The sequence below is a fragment of the Drosophila yakuba genome, chromosome X, assembly GCF_016746365.2.
Source record: "Drosophila yakuba strain Tai18E2 chromosome X, Prin_Dyak_Tai18E2_2.1, whole genome shotgun sequence".
Lineage (NCBI taxonomy): Eukaryota > Metazoa > Arthropoda > Insecta > Diptera > Drosophilidae > Drosophila > Drosophila yakuba.
In genome coordinates this window covers 12,940,766-12,966,882 of record NC_052526.2, presented here as the reverse complement: position 1 = coordinate 12,966,882, position 26,117 = coordinate 12,940,766, and the positions used below count along the sequence as shown (strand labels likewise).

Genomic DNA, 26,117 nt, shown 5'->3' with positions numbered 1-26,117 from the left:
GTTTCATGTAAAAACGATCTGAATTTACACTCTGTAGATGTAAGACTAATGAAAACTAATTCGACGTGTAAAAAGAGCACTTTTTTACACATGTCGAAAGCTTTTGCTAATTTTCATTTGTATTGTTTCATTTCAATTGTTAAAACAACTCTACAGATCGAATCAGTAAAATATATGTCTGCGACACATAAAAAGAACGTGGCATTTTGTTGTTTTACATTTTTATTGTTTAATTTAAAAACTTTTTGTTTGGTTTTTTCACAATAGTTTTTGTTGTTTGTTTTCTCATTTTTTAAGAATCTTTTTCTTTCAAAACAAAAATAGATTAAAGAAAAATATTTTATATAATATATTTTTTCTCTTTTTGTTTGTTGCTCTCTCTCAAGTTAATTTAAGAAACAATTAATCAAGTTCTTATTTAATTATACAAATTTAAAAAAAAATAGTAATTATATAATAATAAAAATAATAATTATAACGGGGGAAAATGCAAATAGTTGTTTGTTTTGTTGTAGTAGCTGTTTTTGTTTTTGCTGTTGTTACGGATGTTTGCTTTTCAATATCTATTACTATTCGTTCCGTTTTCTCTATGAATCCATTGGGAAAAGGAGAAATGTATATTTTCTATTGCTTCTGTTTGGATTTAGACATATTTTCCGATAGCTTGATCCTTTCATTTGCTGATTGTCCATATAGATGTGGTCCTGACCGTTTTTTCTTGTTATCGGTAATACACTTTATATTCATATTGATGAGTGTTGTGTGTGTGGCTGAAGTTTTCATTGATTTTTTTGTTTCTTGATTCTTCTATACAAAAGCTCCGAGACAAAACGGCGGTCAAACAAAGTATATTCATTAAACTTGTGGATCTCTTCAATTCACTTAGGAGGCAGGAAGTTCTTATGGGTGGAAAAGGGTCGTCGCTGGGGGGATAGTAGCATAGGCTTTGCCAGCGACCGGAATTATATTTGTTGCTTCTTCATCATCATCATCATCATCATTATTATTATCTTCTGTTGTTGTAGTTATATCTTTTTCTTTTTCTTTCTGGAGACACGGCTCCCTCTCTATCTCTCTCGCACTATCGATCTCTGATCCGGCCCGTCCGAAAGGCAATAGCTTTACATGTTCTCGAACTGATCGACGCGACGCTTTGTGTTGCCCTTGCGGATCTCGCGGAGCGTCTTGTACTTGTCACGTCCCTGGCGAACGTTCTCGCGATGGATCTTGTCGTTTGCCGTCTCTTTCGTCTCGTCGCGAGACTGCGCCAGATCTTGTTTCAGAGCCTAGAATGTACATTAAATAAAATTACTTCAGACGCTTCAGGAAGTTGGAAAATCGATTTCAAACCCACCTTGAGCTGATCGTGCAAGCGCTCGTTGCGCTCGGCCAGCGTGCGTCTGTCCTCGATGGGGTCCTTGATATGCTCGTCGGTGTCCAGGTCACGCGACACATCGCCACCGGCGTCGCCGTTCGTCAGCTCCTCCTCGTTCTCGTTCTCATCCTCGGCCACGTGGTGGTGCTGCGGCGTTGTCGATGCGGCCAGCAGAGCGGCAGCGGCTTCAGCCTACAAAAATGACAATATTCAGTATAAAGTTGAACACGAAAGCAAATCAAGAGTATATTAGTTGGTTTTCGGTGCCAACAAATATATATAAAAGTATACCGCAATGACCTGCTTGCGTCGGGCGTCTTCCACCTCGTCCTGCAGACGCTTTGTCTCCTCGTCCTTGGCGTTGACCTCGTCCTGGATGCGCTGCACCTCCATCTGCTTGGCCATGATCTCCTCCTCGAGCTTAAGCTTCTCGACGGCCTCCATGTTCTTGGCCTCCTCGAGGCGCTGGAGCATCGCCTGCAGCTCCTTCTGGCGCAGCTCCAGCTCATCCTTGGCGGCCTGCAGCTGCTTCAGCTGCTCCTCCAGCCGGCGGATCATGTCCTGGGCCTCAAGCAGGTCGCGCTGCGAACGCTCCATGTCCTCCTGCATCTGCTTCAGCCGATCCTCGTACTCCTGCTGCTTCTTTTCAGCGCGTTCGCGTGCGGCCAGCGCCAGCTGCAGCTTCTCACTGAAAGACGGAAGAACACCAAAAATAAGAATGCGAATGCTTGCAGATTACAGCCCTGCATGAATCAGAGTAAACGGAGCCAACATCCCGCCACTCGGTTAATTGAAATTAATCGTTCTGTAATGATATGTTTGAATCATTATGTTTCGGGTCATTGAAACGTTAAATCATGAGATAGCCTTGTTTCATGCTGGGCTCTAAAACACATAACATAACTAGAAATGTGCACTAACCGTTCCTGCTGTTTGGCATTCTTCTCCTCGCGCGCCTGCGCCTTCATCTGCTGCACATCAATGGTGTCCGGCTTGCGGCGACGCATGTACAGCTCGTGGTTGCCCATGCAGAGGGCCAGGATGCGCTTGTTGATGCGGACACGTGGGGCAAAGAACATAAAGTCCGGGGCCTTCTTGTCGATCGGCTTGATGATGAACTTCTTCTCCGAGAAGGAGATGTTGCGGATCTCGGACCACGGGAAACCAATCTTCGGCGTCAGCCTGTCGTCCTGCTCGTAAATGTTCAGACCCAGTGCGTCCACGCCCAGCCAAAGATCCGTGCCCTTCTTGTTGCGGATCTCAAAGTAGTTGACGCCGTACATCTCCAGGTCCTGGGCGATCTTCAAATACTCCATCATGGCGTCCTCGCGCAGCATGCTGCGATGCTCCTGCCACCAGGTCATGATCGACTGCTCCCACTCGTCCTTGGACATCTTGTGCTGGTCGATGACGCGCTGCGGCAGCAGGCGATCGTTGGCCAGGAAGCCGGCTGTGTGGGTGGTCTTGTTGTGGTCACCGTGACGCGCCTGGACGGCGTACGAGGCGAGCAGCACGGATGTCTCTGGCGGACAGTAGATCTCGTCGGTCAGTATGGCATTCTTCACCTGCAGGTAGAACAGACGCAGGGTAATGTCCTGGATCAGCTCCTCGGCCACATCCTCGGGATAGAATTTGGCACGGAATCTAAACTGCAAGGGGTTCTCCTTCTTCACATCCTGGTTCATCACCTGTGGATAGCGAAAACATGTCTCTATTAGATGCGGAATTGCAATGAAAGTTTATAAACTGCAAATGGATTTGTAAACGGAAATAAACAATTGGTTTTTCCTGATTCGATAAATAAATAATAAACATAATATCATAATTTCAAAGTGCATTCGTCTGAGTGTTACCCATGTCGAGAACGGCATTGATCCAGTCTGTTTGTTGTGGTGCAGCATTAAATTATATACAGAGATGGCATTTATTAGTGATTTTGGTCTCTAACTCGCTAGTTTAACTTAGGCTAAGCATTCAGAGGCGTGGCAAATATATATTACAATTGGCATTTTACGGGGTAATTGGGGTTGTTGTGGATTCATGATCTAGCTGGGACTTTTTGAAGGTGTGGTTTGCTTGGCACATATATATTCTCGATATCTGCCCACCATATCATCGGCGTCGTCATCCTCTTCGCTCGTCTCTGAATGAGTTACTCCATTGCTGTCGGCTGTCTTTTTGTCCACATACTTCTTCACACGCTTTAAATATTTTATGGTCTTTATGGCCGGCGATTCGGGCTATATTATATACCATACATTATATTTATAAATATTGTTTACATGCCTCTTAAACTATACATCATTTAAATATACATTTAAACTTTACTGTTTAATGGAAGCAAATACATAGTTAGTTGACTTATAGCTCACCTTTTTGTACAGCTTGATCCATGTGGAGTCGCCCTTGGAGTCGGTGTACTGGAGTCCGAAGAACCAAACCTCTCGCAGGCCGATCGTCTTCACCACCTGGTCAAACAATTGTTTGCCCGTCGTCGTCGACTGGATGGCGAACTCCAGTTCCGCGTCCATTGTCGTGACGCGCACATTTAGCTGAAATTAGTAGAGGTGAAACAATGCTTATTATCTTTCCGAGGAATTTCAATTAAATCCTTTAAATGCCTTTTAATGTTACTTAAATGTAAAGAATGCTGATTGTCTGTTTGAATATATATGTATAAACTTGTTCCAAAGTCCCACTTTTCGTTGGCTGCATTTTTAGGCAACTCATGGAGTAAGTTAAAAGTGCCATCCATGACATGGAAAGCTAACTAGATCGTGGCATGGAATACATTCAGCTGGACAAACAAACACAATTTTTGCATGCTCGCCAGCCAAAGACAAGAAAAAAAAAGAAACAAAATTGACACCTTTCGATGAACGTGGCGTGCAGAGGGGAACCCCCACGATTTGTTTAGGGGTCGATGGATTAACGGGATTTGAGCGGACCGACATGTGAGGAGGGCACGTGCCAAGAGCTCCCATTTCGCTTTGGAGGATTGGATTCGATTGCCACGGCTTGCATAAGTCGGGCTTTTGACCAACACATACGTTTCATCAAATGGGTGAAAAAGGCTTGAAAAATGGGTGAAAAATGGGTGAAAAAAGGGGGGAAAATGGAAAGAGGGAAAATGAAAGCGGGCCGCAGTGAAAAATCACGCTTGGAAAACAGCAAAGCAAAAATCAATCAGGCATGACAATAGGCAACAAGCTGGAAATGACCAGCTAGAAACTGGAAATAAATAGGGGAAAAATACAGGGTGTGCGGTGTTCCCAAACAGAATCGCGTTCCCTAATCGGTGCTTATACAAGAGAGAGGGCTTAGGCGAGCTATCTATCCCACTGCGCGTGTCACTTGACCACCACTGTATATGAAAATGTGGGAAATTCAGGGAAATTCCACCCACAATGCCACCCCAACACACAGCACATGTCAACTGTACTAACTGCAGCATGCCATTGCGCAATCGGCCAATTTGGGTCAAAGTAAATGCGATCATAGATCAGAGTTGGGGTTAATATGCACCGCATATAAGTACTATTCAGATCGCTTTTCATGGCAAACAAATGTATGCCTAGAAACCATGTTAAACGATTTAAAAGAAATTAGGAAACAAATACATTTAAGTTACCAAAGAGTTAATAATTATTTGTTAAGATTGATTGGACCAGTTGCAATTTAAAGGCCCCTTGGAAATGCGCTTGTTTTGTTACCATTTTTCAGGGCATGGGAAAACAAAAATGTAGATCCAAGTTAAAAATTTTGAGTTCCCCTGACGCAAATTTCATCATTTTGTTTGGCTTAGTTTTAGTTTTCAGCTCGGGCTCATTGTTTTGTTTTCGCTTTCTGCTGCTGCTGAATGCAAATCAAACGTGACACAATGTTAGGAAATTGAAAACGTTTTTCATTTCAATCCAATTAACGTTTTTAGGTTAATGCAACCACCGTGGTTTCTGTTTTCCCCTGGCCACCGAGAATGAAACAAATGAATGAAAAAAACTGAAAACACACAGCTATTCACAAAACACAAACGGAAGTTGAAGCATAACCAGTTTTTCAAAAAAACAAAAAAAAAAAAGTACATTTTTGATTTGAAACCACAAAAGTGCAGCACAGGAAAAAAGAAAAAAAGGGCGCTTTTCCAGCGTGGAAATTCGTGTGGAAATGCAGTAGTAGTTTTCAGTACCGTTTTCCGTTTGACGCTGACTCCGCCGTAACGCGGCAAACGGACGCGGCTGTCGGAGACGACGACCATTTTGGGCACCGAAAACGGGTTGCGCAGTAGCTTTTGAATTATTACGCCTTTTGAATGCAAATCTCCGGCTGGGAAAAATATATATATTCTTCAGGAGCACACTCCGCGGGAAAACCAACCGAACAACGCGGACACAACGGCCAAAGTGGAAAAGCGGAAAAGCACAAAAGGCGACGATTCGATTCTGTTGTCCAGCGGCAACTGAGGAAAATGGAAAAGTCACGGCACGTTTTTAAGTCGCTTCGCCAAATGAGGAAGGCGAGCGCAAAAGGAAAATAAATATAAATGGTAGAAAAACACTGGGAAAGCGGCGGCGTCGGCAGAACGCAAAGGAAAAGCTAAGGGAGCACAACAAAAGTGAACTTAATTTCTGCCCAAGAAAATGGGAAATGGAAAACGGAAAATGGGGGAAGCGAGCAGAATGGTTGGATTCACACATTTCTGTCCGAGTCATTCTCGTTGTCAAGTTAATATAAATTGCATGTTAATTATGCATCTAAAATTGGACAGCAGCAACGAACATAAAAAAGAACTGACCAGACTACCGACCATAGAGGTCAAATGGGTCTCCAGAACGAGAGGAGTATGCGAATGCAATGGGGGTCAAGCAAGTGGTCCACTGAAAAGCAGACGACGCAGAGAATTTATTCCTCATGGAAAAATAAATGGTAAAGCATATTTATTCGTACTTTTTCTTATGATCAAGTAAAGTAAACATAGTCGCTTTGAATTATTAGTTAGAAAATAGCATTAAATAGGTGTTTTTCCTGAGGCACACTATTCATTTGGCCAGCGCTGTAACCGTAGAAACCCAGCCCCAAGGTAGGCAAACAAATCAGCGTCAATCATACGACGCGTTGGCTGTCAATTCTGTTTTATTGGTGCCGCTTCGGGCCTCAAATAGCAATTAACCCCTCCCCTTCCCCCCTCGGATATCAAGCTATCCAAACACACACCAATAAACATCTAGGTATGGATGAGGAAAAACTATAGCGAAAAAGGGAAAGTTATGGAGAAACCATTCAAGCACGATGTGCATCGCCATCGACTGCACTGGACAGAGAAATTTCCCTAAAAGGGAAACGGCATCTTAAAGTTGGATTGCAAACAAAAACATACCAAAGTCAGGGGTATCAAGTCACCAAAAATCACCATCGAATCATGCAAATTGTATTATGAAATCACTTGAACACGTGATTATGTTGATGAACCTATTGCAATACATCCATCAACTATCAAGTCACCGCAAAAATGTCATTAGACCATTGCTGTTGATAAGAACTTTTCCGTTTGCCAAAAAGAAATCAAAATATGCCAAAAAGAAATTGGCAAATGTCGAGGGGAAAACGGTCTACTTTCATATCAATGACGTCGACTTCTAATCCACTTTTCCCATCTGTATATCTGATGAAATTTGTTGGCAAATGTCCAAGAATAAAATAAAATTACCGACGTCAACAGTTGGGCCAACATGACGAAAGTTCTGATCAAAATACTGATATTTATAGTCGCAGAATAACAGAAACCCCATTTTCGGCAAAAAAAAAAAAAAACCATCATCAAAAATTGGCATTCCCCCCAGGAAAAGTTCCATTAAAAGATGGAATCCCTCTCCGCAATTGACGACAATTGTGGTTCAAGTGCTCTTGATAAGGACACAATTTCCGATAACTGATAGCTGACAACCTTTTCGTTGTGATTTAATAACTAATCTTTAATAATTTACTAACGTCGCTGTGTTTGTCATATGCTAGTGCAAAACATTTGTTTTATCAGATTTGATTTTGGTTTCTTCCCGGGAACCCAGTGATATATGATTACCATTATAATGGAATATTTCGAAGTTATTATAATGCTGCCTAATCAGTACTACTTGCTATATCTTTTTATAGTTATTGGTTAACTTACCGCTTTTGGAGACATTTTGTAGCTTCGTGTCTTGTCGTAATTATCGAAACAAAATGTTTTCTTCCCAGGATTTTTTCGGCTTCAATCTTTTTTGTTTTTGTGCTGCAATCTGTAAAATAAAATAAATGAAATAAAATTAGTAAGCATGATTAATACGGAGAAGTCACTGAAAAGCGAAGTGTTCTATGCACCTTGCACTTATTTAGCACCAATTAAAAACTATATATTTTGTTATCTAAAACCTGTGACACGCGTTGTTTTAGTTGCAAATCGAAAGATCACGATGTGAATGCAAAATTCCTTGCACAATTGGCACTCTTTGTATAATTTGCGAACGAATATAATAATAGCCAGCAACTAACATATATCGCAGCTCGACCATGTGGTTATATCTGGTATAGATTTATAAGTATTTATGATTTTACCTGGCAGTTTGACAACAAACTGCAACCGACACTGAGCACCATAAACATTGAGATTCAGATACAGATACAGATACACATTGGTGTCCATATTTATACGTCGCTGGTTACTTAATTGATATAATGTAGCTCAGCTGGATAACTTCCTAATGGCCAAACGGAAATAGTCGTGTTTATAGATGGGCAAAGTCTGATTCACCAGAATAAATACACAACCAGCAATATACTATTGTTTACCAGCTAATAAATTATACATTTATATGATTCATTTTGGATAACACACTTTTAATGCTGTAACTGCTCACAAGTTGAGGCTTTACCCACAGACAGAAAATAACTAAGAATTACATATGCTACGTAAACGATATTTGCCTGTGGAATTAGCCATGTTTACATTTGATAATTAACTTTTTTCCACTGTGGAGAACTCTAAACACTTAAGGTTTACGTCGAAAAGTTTACTCTTCACAAATCTGTCAGCCATAATTTGGCTTTAAAGTAAAGTGTTTGCTCCCCTATTTGGTGTGCACTTGATATTTACATTAACATTAACGAATGGCGAAAAGTGCTATTTTGAGAGCATGGAAGGCTGCTGGCTGCTGGCTGCCCCAAGTATGAATATCCAATTAAATTTGACACAATTGACATTTGAACTGCTCCCCCTTCCCAAGGGGAAGGTGAAGGGGTCACGGGGCAGGGGGCAGGGGACAGCGAGTTCGGCGGTTCACGTGACAAACCATGACGTCAATGGAACAGAAATAGTTTTGCTTCGGCTTTGCTTTTTCCGCGTATCTCTATCTCTGTTTTCTGACGTTCGATATTTCTAAGGAAATGCAAATAAATAATCATTAGCTGCAAAAGATATTTGTTCTTTTGGATACTCTATACTATAGACTGGCATTAAAGTACTAATGTTAGGACAAAATATTCAGCACTCGTATAGAGAGAATCTGATCGATAAATATCGATATATTCGATCAATTTAAACTAGACTTTAATGAATTTTAACAGTAAACAGTAGTATCATTTAGCTTTCTAGCTTGTAGCTTCTGAATGCGAATGCCGCGATGGACATTAGCAATCTCCTAGGGTATCGTAAGCTGGATCCCTTGGGATCTCCAGTTTTTGGTTAAAAATATTATTCGAGTTGAATGTGGTTCGGTTTGCACAAATTATGACATCATGCCACATTTATTATCGCCACTGCGTGAACTTGAAGAGGGCTCCTCGAAAAGTGGAATGAGCTCATGCTTCTGTGCTTGGTGTTTGGTGCTTGGTGCTTGTGAATGGGTCGCTTGGTTTCTTTTTTATTCGAGTTTTTGGCTCTGCTGGTTGTGCTAATCAACGCCCTCGATTTCCTTTCGCCTGATACTCGTATCTGAATCGAGCGCCATCGTGTCGCCAAATGAATCAGAATCGGTAATTAAGTGCATCCTGCCTCTTTTTCTCTGCCTTTTTTGCTTGCATAGTTCTGCTTTTTTCAGCTTTTTCTGCCTTTTTTGCTTTTATGAATGAATAGAGAGAAAGACCGTGGGGAACGCACAGCGTCACTTCCTCTGATTGCGATTTTATTTTATTTAATTTAGATTTTTTTCCCAACGCTCTTGCTCTTCCAAAGGTACATAATACAAACTACACACTACTTTGATCGCTGGCCGCTGTGGCGGAAATGATTTGGCAAATTTATCTGTAATTTATTCAGAAAAACGTTTAAAACTTTAATTCAAATGCCGGTGTAACAGCCACACACACACACACTGACGGCAAAACTTTCAAACGCCTCAATTACTTTTTTTCATTAGCTGGTTCATTAACGTGTTTTATGACGTTATTGCGAAATGTAAATTGGTTAAAATACATTTATTCAATTTATGTGTTCTTGATATTACAGAACTTATTCTTTCGTCATATAACTGGGTTGTTACCCAAATCGAATCATAATTGACTATTCCCACACTCATTTAATCAGTTTAAAAACAAACCTTTGCGTTTGCATAACCTAAGTTTCCCTTTTCGGCGACAGACTAGAGATTCCCCCCTTGGAGAGCATTGTTTTGTTTATGTTTAATATCCATTAACTACATTAATGAGTCCAAAAAAAAAAAACCGAAATGTTGAAAAATCGAGCCAAAGTAGAGACGGCAAAAATCACGTTTATTGTTTGACCACCGGAACCACACGAAAAAAAAATTAAAACACAAGCAAACACACACTTAATGAGAGGGAAAAACTGTTATTGCGTATGCGCAACGCATTTTAAAATCCATCAAATGAAATGAAGTCAAAAGAGGGGAAAAGGCGCACTCCTCCCGCAACTGGTCGCTTTTACTTTTCTTCACGTTTCTCAAAAAAAAAAAACACTCTTAATGGTAATAATAATGGGCTTTAAATAAAATTATGTCTGGCCGGAGCACTTTTAATTTCAACCATTATTTGTCTTTTTTTCAGCGATTTTCTACTCTCCTCTTCTCTGTTCATGGCGAGTGAATTTCCCCTCCCCAATAATTAAATGCGCAACCGAAGGCAATCAAGCGATTAGCCCAAGCAAACTGACCAAGTAAACTATATAGGATATATATATATATGTACACATATATATGCAGCGCTAGTTTATGAATGGAATTGGAAATGGGCGGCAAAACAAAGCGGGTAAACACAAAACGAGAAGCAGCAGACAAATCTTAATTACATTAGAATTAAGGTACCTTTTTCAGTTCTACCCATTAATTTGAGCCCTCGCAGCTGTTCATTAAATGCTAAAACAACTCCAGCAAACAAATAGAGCAGGCAACAAAGCAATTCATCAACTTGGCGGCAGTTTTTCTTTAAAAAGAATTAAAAGCACTACTTTATAAGGTCTGAAATAACAGATACCTCGCAAATCGGGCCCAAGTTTGGGGTATATTTATACTCGGCTCGCAATATTTCATTAGGCATTTGCCAAGATTAAAGTATACTCGTTTCGTAATTTGTTTAGTGCTCTTATCAAAGTTGGTTAACCGATATATACCATAAAATCCCGCATAAAATTTCTGATACGTAATCACAGTTTATGGGACTTGTGCTCTAAACCTAGTAGTGGGTATACTCCACCAAATGTAGAACTCATCAACTTGACGTCAATTTTGCTTCCAGAAGTAAAAAAAAAATTAAAAAAAAGAAAAGAGTGAAAAATTAAACTAAAATAAAAATTAGACAGAAGACATAATAACAAATGTGACGATTTAATGAAGCAAATTAGGCTTAAATGTTCTAGATAGCAAAGAGCAAACAAAATCGCGCACGTAAAGAAAATATATGACGGGGGGAGCAAAAAGAACAACAATAATAAAAGCCCACATGGAAGTCCCCAAAGGGGGGAAGTACAGGGTATGCGGGGCGGAAAATGAGACACCTCACGAAGGGGGAAATGAAAACATCAGCGATGCCACAATTAACACAGCACGCAAATACATTAGCCATTCGCTCGCACACACGTTTCCCCTGCCCGATTTGCCCCACTGTCGTCCCTGCCTGCGAGGCCCACTGTCCATGGCTTTCTGTCATGTCTGCTTTTTAGTTCCCTCTTTTTATTGTGAAACTGCCAACTCACAAGAACAATTAGTTCTTTTGTGTGGCGGATTTATTTGCTTTGCTACTTTATTGGGGATTATTAATGATCGAATGACTACCGTGTTTTCAAAAGCGTTTACCAACACTGGACGGGTGAGTGACATAGGTAGCTGGCAAAGAATACATCGTTCTATCTATGAAAGACCAACGTGTCAGTTTTAAAGTTGACTACTCTCCGAGATCAAGGTAATGATACAGCTGAATGCCTATCATCCACTGGATGATGAGCTGTTTCCACTCCATGTGGCCTAGCTCCGTTATGCAAGCAAGCACCCAACCACCCAATCCCCACCCACTATTGATAGATAGATTGCCGTTAATTGTTTTTGTCAATTGTCAACGTACCGCATGCAAAACACACGCAAACAGATACATGGTCGGCCATTTGTTGGATTGTTGCTTTGTTGCTTTGTTGGTTTGTTGGTTTATCTAGCTGACAAATTTGGTCCCCCGATTTTGGGGGACGGCAAGTGAATGAGACAAGTCAATCAATGGAAAGTTTTTGTGCGAAGTAATATTCCAATGCTAATTCATATCGAATTGTGCTGCTGGTGTGGTGTTGAGTGGTGTGTGCATGGGGTTACCCTAAAATTTTCATTGTTATTCGAATCGATAATCTTAATTGGGTCAAATTACATAAGGGACATGCAGCTTATCAGCACTGGCCGACGAACGATACCCATTATAATGGAGTCGGACATTGAGCACGTTCGCATTCGAATATGTCATTGTTTAACACCTTTGTTGGAAATAACATTTAACTGCCACTGTGCTTTTGTGGCGTCTGCTAGATAAGCTGTATTTGCACCACCACCTAAATAATAATTGTATTTATTTTACTATGAAATATTTGTTGGTAAGTTAGCTATTTATAGTCAGTATCAAACAAAGTAATTCCCCTCACACGTACAGTGAACGAAATGCATTCCTAAATCTCTGAATTTATTTATCTACTTTAGTGCATAATGTACAAAGTACGTGAGTTGTGTTGGATCAAAGAAATTGTTTAATGACTTTCGGCTTCTGCCAGGCCAAGGCAATCGAATTATAAAGTGCACACGATTTGTGCTCTTTGTCGTGTGTGTTTTACAACACGTAGAATAAACTGGTAAACTGGTAAAAATGGTCATAAAATCAAGTTAATGTTGTCAAAGCCACTTCCGCTTGAGGTAACAACATCGACTCATAGCGACCCAACAACGTTTACAATGAAATCATGTGCATATCTTATCTAACTTCACAAGCACACTCACACACTAACACACTCATACGCAGGGCAATTGGCCTAAAAATATTTTATTTGCCTCACCGAACAGAAAAAACGGCTAGACGAGAGCGGTGCGGAGAAATTTTGGGGGTGGGGGGAAAAACAATTAGGAATTGGCAAATAGAGACCCAAAACGGAACCAACTCCTGATAAAAGTGGGGGGATATCATGTCATTAGCCCACACAAAAAGAAAAAAACAACAACAAAAATAGCAACAAAATAAACACTATGAAAAATGGGCAAATAAAAAATTGAATGGAGCCTGAGACGTACACAATTGGGTCGCATGTTGACAAGACATCATCAGCAATAATCAACCTCATCGACTCGAAATTGATAAATAACAGGTTGTTATTTGCCACATGCCACAATAAAAAGGATTTCCAAACATTTTTCGGGTTTTTGCAGAGTCCAAAATATTTGCAAAAGAACTAATTAAGTTGCTTGAAAAGATCATAGGAATATGAATAAATATAATACGTTTACCAACACTGTGTCACGCACTCTTTCACCACAACCTTTAATGTTTTCGAAGTATTGACACAAAACAAAATTGGTTTTAAAAATAAGCAAATTACCCAACAAGTGGTAAATGCGTCAATTAGCCGCGACAAATTTTGAAGTACCATAATTATCGGGTAACAAAACCAGTAACACTGAGCACTCGCCATTCCACAAGTTACAAATGGAATGTTATTCATCGCTAAATTCCTAAACTACCAGTCACAAAATAAACAAATAACTAACCAGTTACCAAGCAACAACCGCCACACAGAGATTCTTCAAAAGGAGGGGTACACTCAGGCACTCAGGTACTTGAGCTTGAGCATGTACCCGAAAATCAGGTACAGTCAGCGCATGAGTATGTTAACACGTTACTCATCCGCCCCGTTGCCCGTTTAGTTTAGTTTTATTGGGCCAAAGCTGCGCCCACTTGTTGCTCTGTGCCATTTACGACTATTTGCCATGGCTAATGCCTTCGTTTTGCAGTTCGGCAATTATTATTTGAAAGACAATTGTCAAATGGATGGATAAATGAGGATTTCATTTCATGTTGTTTTCATTTTCGGTTTCTTTTTTTTTTTGCCACATTTGAAGATAGTAGTGTGTGTTATGAAACGCTGACAATTTGCATGCACTGTGCGACGAGGCATGGTGGTTTATGATGCAACCAAAGCAGCTGATAGGAAGAGAGGGGGGCGACAGGTGGATAGCTCCATCTGCCATTAGTTATTTTTATGTCCGTCGTCCGCATATTATTTGCAACTTATTTATGACTGACAACGAGGCTGTCGCTGTCGCTGGCTCGGCTTGACTTGGCTTGTTAGCTAATTTCATTTCATTTCATTTCATTTGAGTTCAGTTTATTCCAGTTGATTTCGGCGGCGGCCCCGCAGCTCGAGTCTCAAACACTCGTGCAAATATTGCAAACAATAGCTATGGCGATAGCGATGATATGGAGGTACAGATACAGATAGATGGAGACAGCCACTACTAAAGGCTGAGGAGTAAATAATATGCGTGACATTGGGTTTTGAGGTTATGCATACGTTAATGTGCAGGCCCCAACTTCAATTGTTGTCTTGACTTTATTAGTTTGCCGACAATGAGATAAAAAATAAAGTACAATATAAACGGGAAAATTAAATACAAAACTGATAAACTCATAGAAATTTCTAATCTCTGAGTCAAGCAATTAATTTAGCCTGGTTTAGTGAGTCAGTTGCACAAATGTTCTGATAGCCGACTTTCCGAAAAGTTGATTGCCATTTATTTTGGTTTACAATGACTCACATTCCAATTCACATTATGCAAATTAGGTGACTAACACGTCTATTGCTATTTAACTAGTATTCATCATTTAAATGCTTTAAATTTGGGCAAAATTAAATGTTAAACCTAGAATGTATACCCATTGCCAAAGTACCTATTTTTATATAAATCCCAGAATTTCGATGGTGATAAATTAATGACAAGGCTGCCAGAAATACATCAAAGTGCCCAATACATAGTCACCGAAATCCCCATTGACCAATATTTTTTTCCAGAGTGATTTATATGCAGTCCGCAAAGCACGAAGGAGAAAAAAAAACCCAGAAAAAAACACACAGGCCATTAACAAATAAGCGTTAATGAAAATGTGCACACAGGCAAACAGTCGCACTCAGCATCACACACACAGCTGCCATTAAAACAACATTAAAAAGTAAAACAAACAGCCATGGCAACTAAATTTTTCTACTTTTTGTTTTCCAAGTCGCCGCTGGAGATGATTACATTTCGATAAAAAACCGAGGGAAGTGTGACAGAGACGGCAGATAGCTCAATGACAAGGTAAACACACACATACACACACACACACACACAAACACGGCTCAGGTGACAATGCAGGTGTGTGCAGCAGTGTTGTAAAGAGCTTAGGTGCGGAAGTGTTGATTAATTAATGCACATCCGTTGTTAGATAATCATCCGATAATAGAAAATAATACGTTTAGTTGAACATTTCGAAATGCACACATAGCAGCCACTAGATTTTCAAACCCATTTCAAAAATTTCTAATCTAAAAGTGTTATATTTCTAATATTACAACTATAAAGCTCACCAACAATCGAAATATAATTTGCATTTACCATCACTTGTCTCAATTTGAACACCAGTGCTGCACAAAGAGGTCAAAATATTTAATATTTCACCTTCACTTCTCTATTCCCAATTACTTGCAGTGCCAAAAATATGTGTGCATAATTGCCACTTGAGACGGAATTATCTTTGCATCTCACTTATGTATATTTACATTTCAATTTTTACCCACAACACTTTGCTACACCTTTAATTTTTCCCCAAATAGGCTGCGTTTCTTGGTAAAATCTTGACACCACCCGACACCTGAGTCATAGAAAATTCAATTGGCGTTAAATTTAATTCGACGCAGTCCCACAACCGCATTTTTGCCTTGGCAGATTGAAATCGAGTGTGGAAGAAGCAAAAACAAATCAGAGAGCAAAGCAAACAATCAATTGCACAATTAGTCACTTCTTCAATTAATAATTCACTATTTTTAACTGTGCGCCAGTCAATGATAAAGCCGCCAATGACGACGATTATGAGGTTCACTGTATTGCCGTTGACGGCGATGGTGAGCTCAGGTTTAAGCAATTTCAAATAAGGCAGCACATAAAGCCAATAATAGCTCTAACTCTAGCACAGCACGGATAAAAAAAACGCTTTCAAACATGTTTCAAATGTATTACCATCCTACAACAAAGCTACAAAGAATAACTTGCGAATTGGTAATTGAAAGTTCAATAATATTATGATAAGTAACGATAAGTGATATATAACATATAACAAGTACTAACTACAAATTGTTCGCAGTGCATGCCATGAGAAATTTATTGCATTTAACAGCAACAAATTTTACACCTTGAACTTTGACGCAACACGAAAGCTTCGCTGTCTCAGTCGACGTCGTCGTCGTCGGCGTTTAACTTGAAGCTCGAGTGCAATATGTCTGGCGATCTTTCAGGTATACCCCCCTACTATGTGGCCCGCCCCCTGCCCCCTGCCACGCCTCCTCACCTTCGTCGTACGTGGAAACGTGCCCATACATACCCAGCAACCAGACAAAACCCTCGCTCGCACACAGGGGCACATGTAATTGAAGTATTCGAAGAGCAGCAAAAAAAGACGTAATAATAAAAACACAAACGGGAGAGGGGGGGAAAAAATAAAAAAAACAAAAGACTACGAGCTATGAAAAGCAGAGGAAGAAGCAGAAGATGCTGCCTAAGCTTGTCTTTCAGTTTTTTGGTTGTGTGTGCATTTTGTGAACAGCTAAAAGAACAACTGAAAAACACGGCAGTAAGGTGTTAAGAAGTAGCGACTACCCTGCACTATCTATATCTTCGGTATGGAATTGTATCTTTAAGATACGCAATACAAAAATGTGGCTGAAATATATGTAAGCTTGCTTATTATTTTATTAAGTTTCATATAACATATATTGATAATATCTCAATCAATATAGCTTTGTGCTTTAAACACCCTATTAATACCCTAAATCAACCTGTTCTTTATTTTTCACCCCAACTTTTTGACATTTTCAGCATGAATTTCGCGCTAATGAGAACTACAAACAGGAATGTTTTTGTTTTTGTTTTTTACATTTTTCGGGCTTATAATGCAAATGAGCTGAAGTTATTGAAAACCAATGAAGCGTCATCAAATTGTTTTTAGAACTCTCTCTCTGTCTCTGTCTATCTCTCTCTCTTCTCCACAGTTAGCTGACCTTCACCGCCGAGAAACAGAGAATTCTCCCATTCAGTTGTTGGCTATTTCACTTGGGTGCGGCCAGTGGAAAAAAAAATAACAAAAATTAACAACTTTTGGAGGCTGAGACAACAAAAGAAAGCTGCGGAATTTTAGCAATGCGGCCAACGATAGATGGCCAATGATCTCGCCCTCCGCCTCCTCCTACTTCCCCTCCTCCTTCTCCTTCTCCTCCTGCCACCCACCAAGTGAAAAAGCCAGCTAGACGGCAAACAAGCAAACAAACCGCTTTTCCTCCAGCTCAAATATACCATTATCACTCAACAGGTGGCCTTTGGATTTCAGGTGGATTTACTAAACGAGTTTCGACTTTGCAGCCAACTATTTGCAACGTAATTAGCCACTAAAAATACATGCAGCAATTTGTAGTTGGAGCTTGGAACAATTTTAATAGATATATAAACTACGGTACGGGTTAAAAAAAAGAGTTCACTCATTTGCCTTTAATAAATAAGCCATTTAAAATGACCTTAAATGCGACATTTTTAGGGATTTCACGACGAATGAATTTCAACTTTTGAGCACGCGGTCAGCGTCGAGTGTAGATAAAAAAGTAAGCTTATGCACCTGATAAAACATTTCATTTATATACACACACTCACACACACATTGCACAGAGTGGCAAAAGCAAACTCCGAAAATATAAAAAATGGCTTAATAAAATGCTGAAAATGTACGTTAATGTGCACTACTCTATCATTTGAGAAATTAAAAAGCGAATTTAAATGCATTGAGACACGCGCGCAACTTGCCAGCGATCATCGCATGTCAGGGGCGTCCGTCCCCTTTTTCGCTCTCTCCCCCCCTCCACCACCGAAAAAAAATTCAACCCATGATGGGATTATGATGATGTTACTTGGAGTGATTGTAGTGATGTTTATAAACTGTAAGCTGCACCACTGAGCCGTGACTACTAGAATATACTAAAATCATAGGATATCAGGTTCAAAAAGATATCAGGTTTAAAAGATCCGCAGGCAAAGAGTTTGCTTCCTAGCTGAATGATTTGAAAACGATTTCGAAAACATCATAATCGATTCGAGTAATGGCCAATTATGCTGGCATCCCCCCCATCGATTTCTCGGTAAAACCTTACGCAAGAGGAAGTTGTTCCACGATCGACTTCCATATTACCACTAATTTGGCATCGATTGCATTTCACGACCGTCCATATCCATATCCATATATATATATAGAGGCGGTTGGATCTCTTTCCTGTCGACTTTTCCGACTTTTCGACTTTCCGCCATCGCAAATAGCGGTTAGTTTCGGGTTTGGTCTTGGTTTTGGTCATTTACACTGTCCACCAGTCTTTCAACTTGCTTATGAGCGCGCTGCCAAAAGGGGAGGCGGTTGAGGAGATGGGAATGAGGACGGGGATGGGGTGTTAACCCGCTGCCGTGTGTGTGGCACTACAGTGATGTCTATCTCTTGGAGGACTGTACTAACTCCAGCTTAAGCAATGAACGCAAAGAAACATTTTCATTTCTATAACAAAAAGGATGTAACCGGCTTTTATAATAAACCCTACAAATTTCCGGCTCAAAAAACGGCCCACAACAGTCTCAGATGCTTTGGCATCGCCTTTGGCGAGTTATCACTGTACTTGCTGACGCTTTAGCTGCTGGTCAGAGATTTTGCTGCTTCTCTGCGCTTTTGTTGCTGCCTTTTAGAAAGTATGTCAATTTAGAAAAGCCGTTGACTGTCCACCTCTGGTCACTAACACGGGCACACAGCGACACTCACACAGGTGCACCACACAAGCACACAAAACACACAGCTTCACACACACACAAAACAAACACGGACACACACCTGTGCAGGTGCGCTTAACTTTAGTTTTTGGACTTAAAAAAAAAAAGAAGTTGTCTTTGAATGTTGAAAATACCAACCGCAGTTTGTTTTCGCTTCTTCTTGCTTCACGATTCTTCTTCTTCCTCGCGTTGGATCAACACTAAAGAACACACGAAAAAAAACGTCAAAAATTGCGGGAGCGACAAGGAGAGAGAGTGTGTGTATCACAACGACAACAACAACAGCATTAGCAACAGCGGCACAACGCACACAACGGTAATCAGTGACTGCTCAGAGAGAGAAAGTAACGTCTGTTTGAAACGAGCGCGCCGTCGCGACTGTCTGTTTTTTCGCAGCCGCGCTCGGCTGCCGCGTCGCTGCCGACGTCGGCGTCGCTGCTCTCGCTTGGCGCAAAGAGAGCCAACGGCTCGGAGCGGAGCAAGTTGAGCAAAATATTATAATGGCTCAGCAACAACAACTAAAGGGGGAGCTTTGTTCGGCTGATGGATACCCTGTTACAGAAGAAATGAGCTGCTTCACACTTACATATTCAATACAATTGAAATCTATTGAAATTTAATAAATAAATGAAGGTATTTCCACTATAGATAACAATAGTTATTTAATTAGATCAAAACATCATTAATAAGAAATAATTAACGTAAACCCATATATGCGGACTTAAGAATGACAAATTTAAGGTATACAATACATAATGCCAATAAGGCAACTCTGAGAATATTATCAACTCCCGCAATCAATTCAGGTCAGTTGGGCTACAGGTTATTGAAAGAACGTCTTAATGGTTGCATTGTTTGTGCTGATCCACCGTCCATTGTTGCAATTTGCGACTCTGACCGCCTGCGTAACGTTCCTTTCATGATATAGTAAGTCGATCCCACGCAATAGAAATGGAAATAGAACTATAAGCAGTGCTAAGAAGTTTGCTAACATCGGGTGAGAGCCAGCGGATCGTATTCCCGAGTACCAAGTGTAACCGATATCAGACGTCAAGACCTTGGGTCCAACATTCCGGCACTCGCAAGCCTACATGCCAACATATGTACTTACAAACCTACAGAACAGTGCGATATGAGCATATCGCCAATAACGTACTTCAGGGCTTAGCCGAGTACAGTGAACCCTCGGCGGATTTTGAAACTACAAGAACCTCTTTCGAAGAATATACCGAAACTCATTATGTCTGAAACTCATTGTCGAAGTTTTTTAAAAAATTTTATAAAAAAAGATGTTATAAAAATCAGACCAATAGTATGTGACAACAGTCTTCATTAAAATGATATCCATTCTATCATCTTCATTTTTGGGATATCAGCAATGCTCTCAGAACCAAAATTAGACATTACGTAGTTCCTGAAACGCGAAGCATGCTTGACAAAAAAAAAGTTTATCAACTTGAGAATTGATAAAAACTTAGCAACAAATACGGCAAAATTGTGCAAACATAAATTTGTGTTATCACTCAAGTTGGCGCGTAAGCAAAATAAAAAAGGAAGAATTTAACGAACATTTTCAATGACTTAAAAGAAATGTTCAGCGAAATTAAATGCTATTAATAATCAAACAAATAATCTTATCCATCATGTCGTTTTACTGAACGAAATTAGTAAGCTTCACAAAATCATTAAAAACGAATACTAAAGTTAATGTATTAAGGGGTTGAATTACATTTTATCTTTATAAGTCTAATCCCATCCATAAAGTGAAGTAACAAGCTGCTGAGAATGTTAATGAATCACTCTTAAAATCTTTAACTGATCAACAATGAGAAATGGCTATGAACTTTCCAGAATTTTTTCTCAGCCTTTTCTCAGTTTTAACAAAAGCGCCAACTCCTTGATGGTCATTTTTATTTATATTTTTATTTTTCGAGGCCTCTTTCACTTTCAAAAGCACTTAAACAACACACAAAAAAGCAGCAGAGACGAGAAGAAGAAAAGTAAAAGCCCACGCAGTGTTGTGCAAGTGAAAAAGAGAAAGATAAGATATGAAAATGCTTAAATGGAGTGCGAGAGGGAGGCGGAGAAAGGGGCGGGGTCTGGAGGTCGCCGGCAGTAAAGTACAACTATCCAGAACGCCGAAGTGAAGCTTCAACTAACAGATACTCTTCTTTATGGTACAAAACGTTGTTAACGTTGAAATGGTTATTGATTCTGATTGATCCCTAGTTTTTGGTGAGGGGAACACATTTTAAAATAAACACATTGCGGCTGAAGAGCACAGCAGTTGCCATTCCAAAAATGAGTGGCCTAGCTTTTGTAGATCACGAGATTTCCCAAGAAGTTCTCAAGCTCCAACTTTAAATGACCCAGTGAATATCCGGTCCTCACATATTTATCTTTATCTACAGACTTATCTCGCTGCATTCTCTTCTGACTCATTGCATTGATTAATTTTTCTCGCGCCGCTGCTTTTGGATAATTGGGTGAAGGGCGGGTTAGAATTACTCACTTGGAAAACTTTGATTTATTAAAAGGCATGAGATGGTTGCTAGAATAAGTCTACTCTCTTATGAGCCTCTCTCTCTCTCTTTTGGTCACTCCAACTCTCCCGCCAACTCCTTTCTCTCTTCTTTCTGAGCGGCGATTGCTGCGATTCTGCACGTAGCAAGAGTCCGAAATAAATGAGTAAATGAGTTAGGCCAAAAGAAGGAGTCAAAATGAAATGCAATCGGAGAGAAATAAAAGCGAGCGAGAGAATGCAAAGATGATCGGTAAACAAACAACAAAAATTTGAATTTTATGTGCGGTCAAAAAAAAAACGAGTCACGCGACTTTACAACCAGTATTGCCAATTCACGTTGGCCAAAATGCTTCGACCACCAAAAAGATGATTATGAAAAATTTCTTTATAAAAAGTAAGGTTCGAAAACGTTTTTAATCGGTTGTAAAAAATTCAGATATGCAACTTTTATAGACAACTATAAGCAAGTTTAAAATAAGCAAAAAAAAAAAAAGGGTTAAAAAGAGGGTCGCCATTCAAGATCGCGGAGCGTAACAAGTGTCATCAGGTGGCAACACTGGAGAATTTGAAAGCAACGTTTTCCCCATTACGTAATGATCTTTCATCCTCTCTCTTTCGTGCGCTCTTTCTCCATCTCTTTTGCTCCCTACGCGCTTAACTAGTCAAGCATAGCAAACACACGAACAACAACTCGTTTTGGTTAATTAACATAAAAAACGGTACAAAAACAACAAAACACCGCACACTTGTTGCACCCAAAAAAAAAAAATACAAAAAACTAAACTGGAGAGGAATATATGTAAATAAATGAACGAAAAATAAAAAGCCGACGCCTGAACAAACAGAAGAGAGCATTTCCAGAGAGCGGGAGAATCGGGGCAAGAGAGTGGTAGAAAGAGAGGGAAGATCCTTTCCTTTTATCGCAAAATTTCAAGTTCGCAGACAGCTTAAAAAAATTACTGCAAGCGAATTGCAAAAATAAGCGAATGCCTTAAGACACAGTAAGTACCCGAGAAGTGTAACAATATAACAACACTTGTCATTTTCATATTTTATTTAATATTTCCATACAGGAATCTAATTATATGTACATAAATCATAAGCTCTTTTTATGGGTTTCAAATATACAATAACATTTTAATTTTAATTTTTATTTTACCATCCTGTGATTTTCCCAAGTTGTCTACAGTACTCAACGATCGCTGTACCGCGATGGCAGTTCGGTCTGCGCCCTTCTGTTTTTCCGAATAAATACAAGTAGTAGGTACAAACAGACGCAACGATGACGTCAGGCGCTTTGCTTTCGGTGTCTCGCGCGCATTTCGCCTTTTGTGTTCGTTGCAAATTTTGTGTATTCAATGTCAAAATCCATGGCCCGAAACACGGCCAAAAGCCATTCCCAGTCCCCCAAAAACAAAAACAAATACAAATACATAAACATAAAAAAAAAGCTACAGCCAGACAATTGTGGGTGCCATTTAGGGATGGAAAAGTCAGTCAACTATGTCACGTGGATCTCGGAATGCATTAATCGGGTGTAAAACGCTTGCGTTCCGTGCCGTATCGGTTATGAATCGGTTCTACACCGCTTGGGCACTTGAGTGAGTTACTAATCAGCTTTTAACTCGAACATTCTGAGCAACCCAGTTGGGATAATCATTTTAAGTAAATCGTTAGGCAATGAAACCAGTCTGCGTCTGTTATGCTTCCAACTGCATGATTCACTCGGTGATTCATTTGTTGATCTTCGAGATCCTCACGCTACCATCTTTAGATTCAAAGTTTGGGTGCTTTTTACCTGCCTGGGCGAATCGAGAAAGGAGGTTGGCAAAGGAGGAGAAGTTACTAACCAAAATGGCAACACAGGCGCGCTGAAACCGGTTTTACTTTCGTGTTCAACGATTTTTACTCTTATTTCATTTTGTGAGCGCATCAAAAAATATGCAAACGTAGAAAAACAAAAAAAAAACACACACATTTCCAGTCAAATACGAAATGTGCTAATTGAATTGAGCTCATGGAGAAAGAGTTGACCATTTTCCAAACTATAAATCAAATAATGAATGGCCGCGCAGCAAAGCCAAGTGCCAGAAAGAGAGGAGTGTAAACAAAAAATAAGGCGGACAGCATCCGCTGCCAATGGCTGTGTGTGGGTGCGAGCGAGACGGTCGTTAGCCTAGTTACGCCAGTGGGATTAATGGGTATCAGGGGTATATTGCCTACCCGTTGGTTAATCAGTTATGCTAATAAAGTTTAATAAATACAATATGCTATGTCTGACAACATTTTTCATTGCTATTGGATCATTGATTAATGAGAAAGGGCCCACTCTCCAGGGTATACGATAGTCGCACTAGCTGAGGCATGCAAATTTCTATGCCTGTTGCTTGGACTCGATCGATTTCCAGCAACTTGTTTCGGCGCATTGAACAGCGTTCATTTGAGAAATGAAGAAGCTGACAACTTTGTCGCTTTCTCAGTGCCACACAAAACCGTTACAAATTGCCCGGGGAATGTGAGAAAAAGAGCGAGACGCCGATAAAGATGGGCAGGGAAAGATATATGATCAATATACGACCAGTTATTAAGAGATCACACTTTTCATTTTCATTTCTACATATTTTCATGAATGATTTGAAAAAGACTATTATTTGTCCATAGCTTTTTAATGTACAACTGATCTTGAATCTGCCATCTGGTTTGTGTGCTGAGACCCTGACAATGCGCATACATGACAAATCACAAAAGAAAGCAGACATCGGAATCGAACAGGCATTAAAACAGCCTGAAAGTGTCCCGGTTCAATAATAATAAATAATCAAACACGATATAAGGGGGAAGTAGTGGCAGAGCGGGAAATTCTAACAGCTCTTCGGACCCGTATTAAAAACGGGCCGTCAAACTGCTTCGATAGCGATGAGCTTTGGATCCCCAGTTAGTCATGATATCAGAGTAGAGATGGGTCCATAAAAGATGACTATGCACAGAATTTACTGGTAGATCTGTGAAACTCAAATGATGATAGCGAAAATCAAGCCAAAAATAATAAATACAATATATCAATCAAATATTTATTTCTGCTATCATAGTTGCCTATAAAAATTTACAAGAAAATCTAGAATAAACAGTTTTTTTTGTCTGCAAAATGTGCTAGCTATTTTCTAGCTACTTTGGTAGCCAACTCCGATCGCCAGTTAATCTGGTTGGAAGGAAAAGCGCCTTACGCAGTTCCAACTGGAAGCGCGATATTCTAACTGGAAAATGCGACTTCATGCTAATGGGATAAGTGTGCGAAAGGGATGGAGCGTAGGGGAGGAGACAAGGGCGAGACAAAGGTGAAAAACTTTGGGAAAAACGGTGGTTGGAGTGGCGGCTGCAATTTTCACACGCTTTAGACACACACATTCACACCCAATCACACACGCATTTTGACTTTCAGCAGCTGCCCAAAAAATTTAAAATTCACTCCCAAAATTCTAGCGCTTTCTCGCTCTGACGCCGAATGACTATTTAACCGACTTTCAGAGGCTTTGTGTGCGTGCGAGAGGGAGGCAAGATAATTGATGTTACTATTTATTTGTAACTATGTTGTATTGCCATTTAATTTGAAAAGTGGCTATTTATTTTAGCTGTTTTTTAATGCCGGTTAATGACTCACACTCCAATCAGTCTTTCCCTCTCTTTCGCACACACACTGCCACATACCGGTATTTCAGCGTTTGCTTTACACTCTTTCTTCTTTCTTCGCTTGTTTCACAATTCTTTCTTATTATTTAGAGTAAAAATGAAAAGAAAAAAGACAGTTAAAGTATGCAAAACTCACACACACATCCACATGCAGAGCACTTTTTATTTTGGCTTGCCGGCAATGGGAAAACTTGTGTTTTTATTATTTTTCAGGCTTTTTCATAGGTTTTCCTTTTAGTTTTATTTTTGCACACACACGTAAAAAAATTGAGTTCTCGACGTTAAGCAAATCGCAACACGAATAAAAAAAAAGCGGACAATAAAAACCGTTTTTTTTTTCCAACGCTCAACTTTTGCCGGTGTGTGAAAGTATGCGTGTGTGTGTGAAAGAGAGCCGCGTGCTTGTGTGTGTGTGTGTGCGCTTGTTGCGCTTTTATCTTGTGCCTTGGAATTTCGTAGTTTTATTTTGATTTCCACTTACATTTCGTTTCTTTTCCAATTGCCGCGTGTTTTTCGGGGGCTTTCTTTGTTTTCCTGTTGCTTCGCAAACGAAAGGAAAAATCAAATAAACGCAAAAAAAAGAGCCAAAACGAAAAACAAAAGGAGATGGAACCTAAATCGATACTATCGCGTTGAAGGTTGCCGCAGCGCAAGTTGTCGATCTGGTAGCGCCGTGTAAATCTCCAATCCAAGCGTTGCCACTGTTCGCACCATTTCAAAAGTCGATTCTTAAAATATTCGTTCTTTTGGTCAATTTTAAATAATTTTAATTATAAATATATAAATAATATTTGGATATATATGAAAAATTAATAATTCAAGGCAGTTAAAAAGGGGTCTTTATAATTTATTAAAAAAAAGCTTTCTTTGTCCATTCACAATTAAAGGAAACTTATGAAATAAACCCAACAATAGAATCAAGTAAAAACTCCAAACACAATTGGTTAACTTTAAACGTAATTGCCTAAATCTACTCTTCTTC

General features: G+C 39.8%; 1 protein-coding gene across 11 annotated transcripts; it reads right to left on the bottom strand.

The window, feature by feature from the left end:
• Positions 1–361: 361 nt before the first annotated feature.
• Positions 362–25,756, bottom strand: LOC6525267 (moesin/ezrin/radixin homolog 1). Of its 11 annotated transcripts, none has more exons than XM_015190705.2 (9): positions 25,617–25,756; positions 7,539–7,647; positions 3,748–3,927; positions 3,484–3,615; positions 3,229–3,255; positions 2,297–3,063; positions 1,667–2,063; positions 1,355–1,567; positions 362–1,286 (listed from the first exon to the last, which is right to left on the bottom strand). In XM_015190705.2, the coding sequence occupies exons 2-9, from the start codon at positions 7,551–7,553 to the stop codon at positions 1,122–1,124; spliced, it is 1,896 nt and encodes a 631-aa protein (XP_015046191.1). In that variant the 5' UTR covers positions 7,554–7,647; positions 25,617–25,756; the 3' UTR covers positions 362–1,121. The 11 variants fall into 11 exon arrangements, with proteins under 11 accessions (XP_015046191.1, XP_015046201.1, XP_015046198.1 ...); XM_015190715.2 differs by lacking the exon at positions 25,617–25,756 and adding an exon at positions 25,272–25,290; XM_015190712.3 differs by lacking the exon at positions 25,617–25,756 and adding an exon at positions 19,063–19,302.
• Positions 25,757–26,117: the final 361 nt, after the last annotated feature.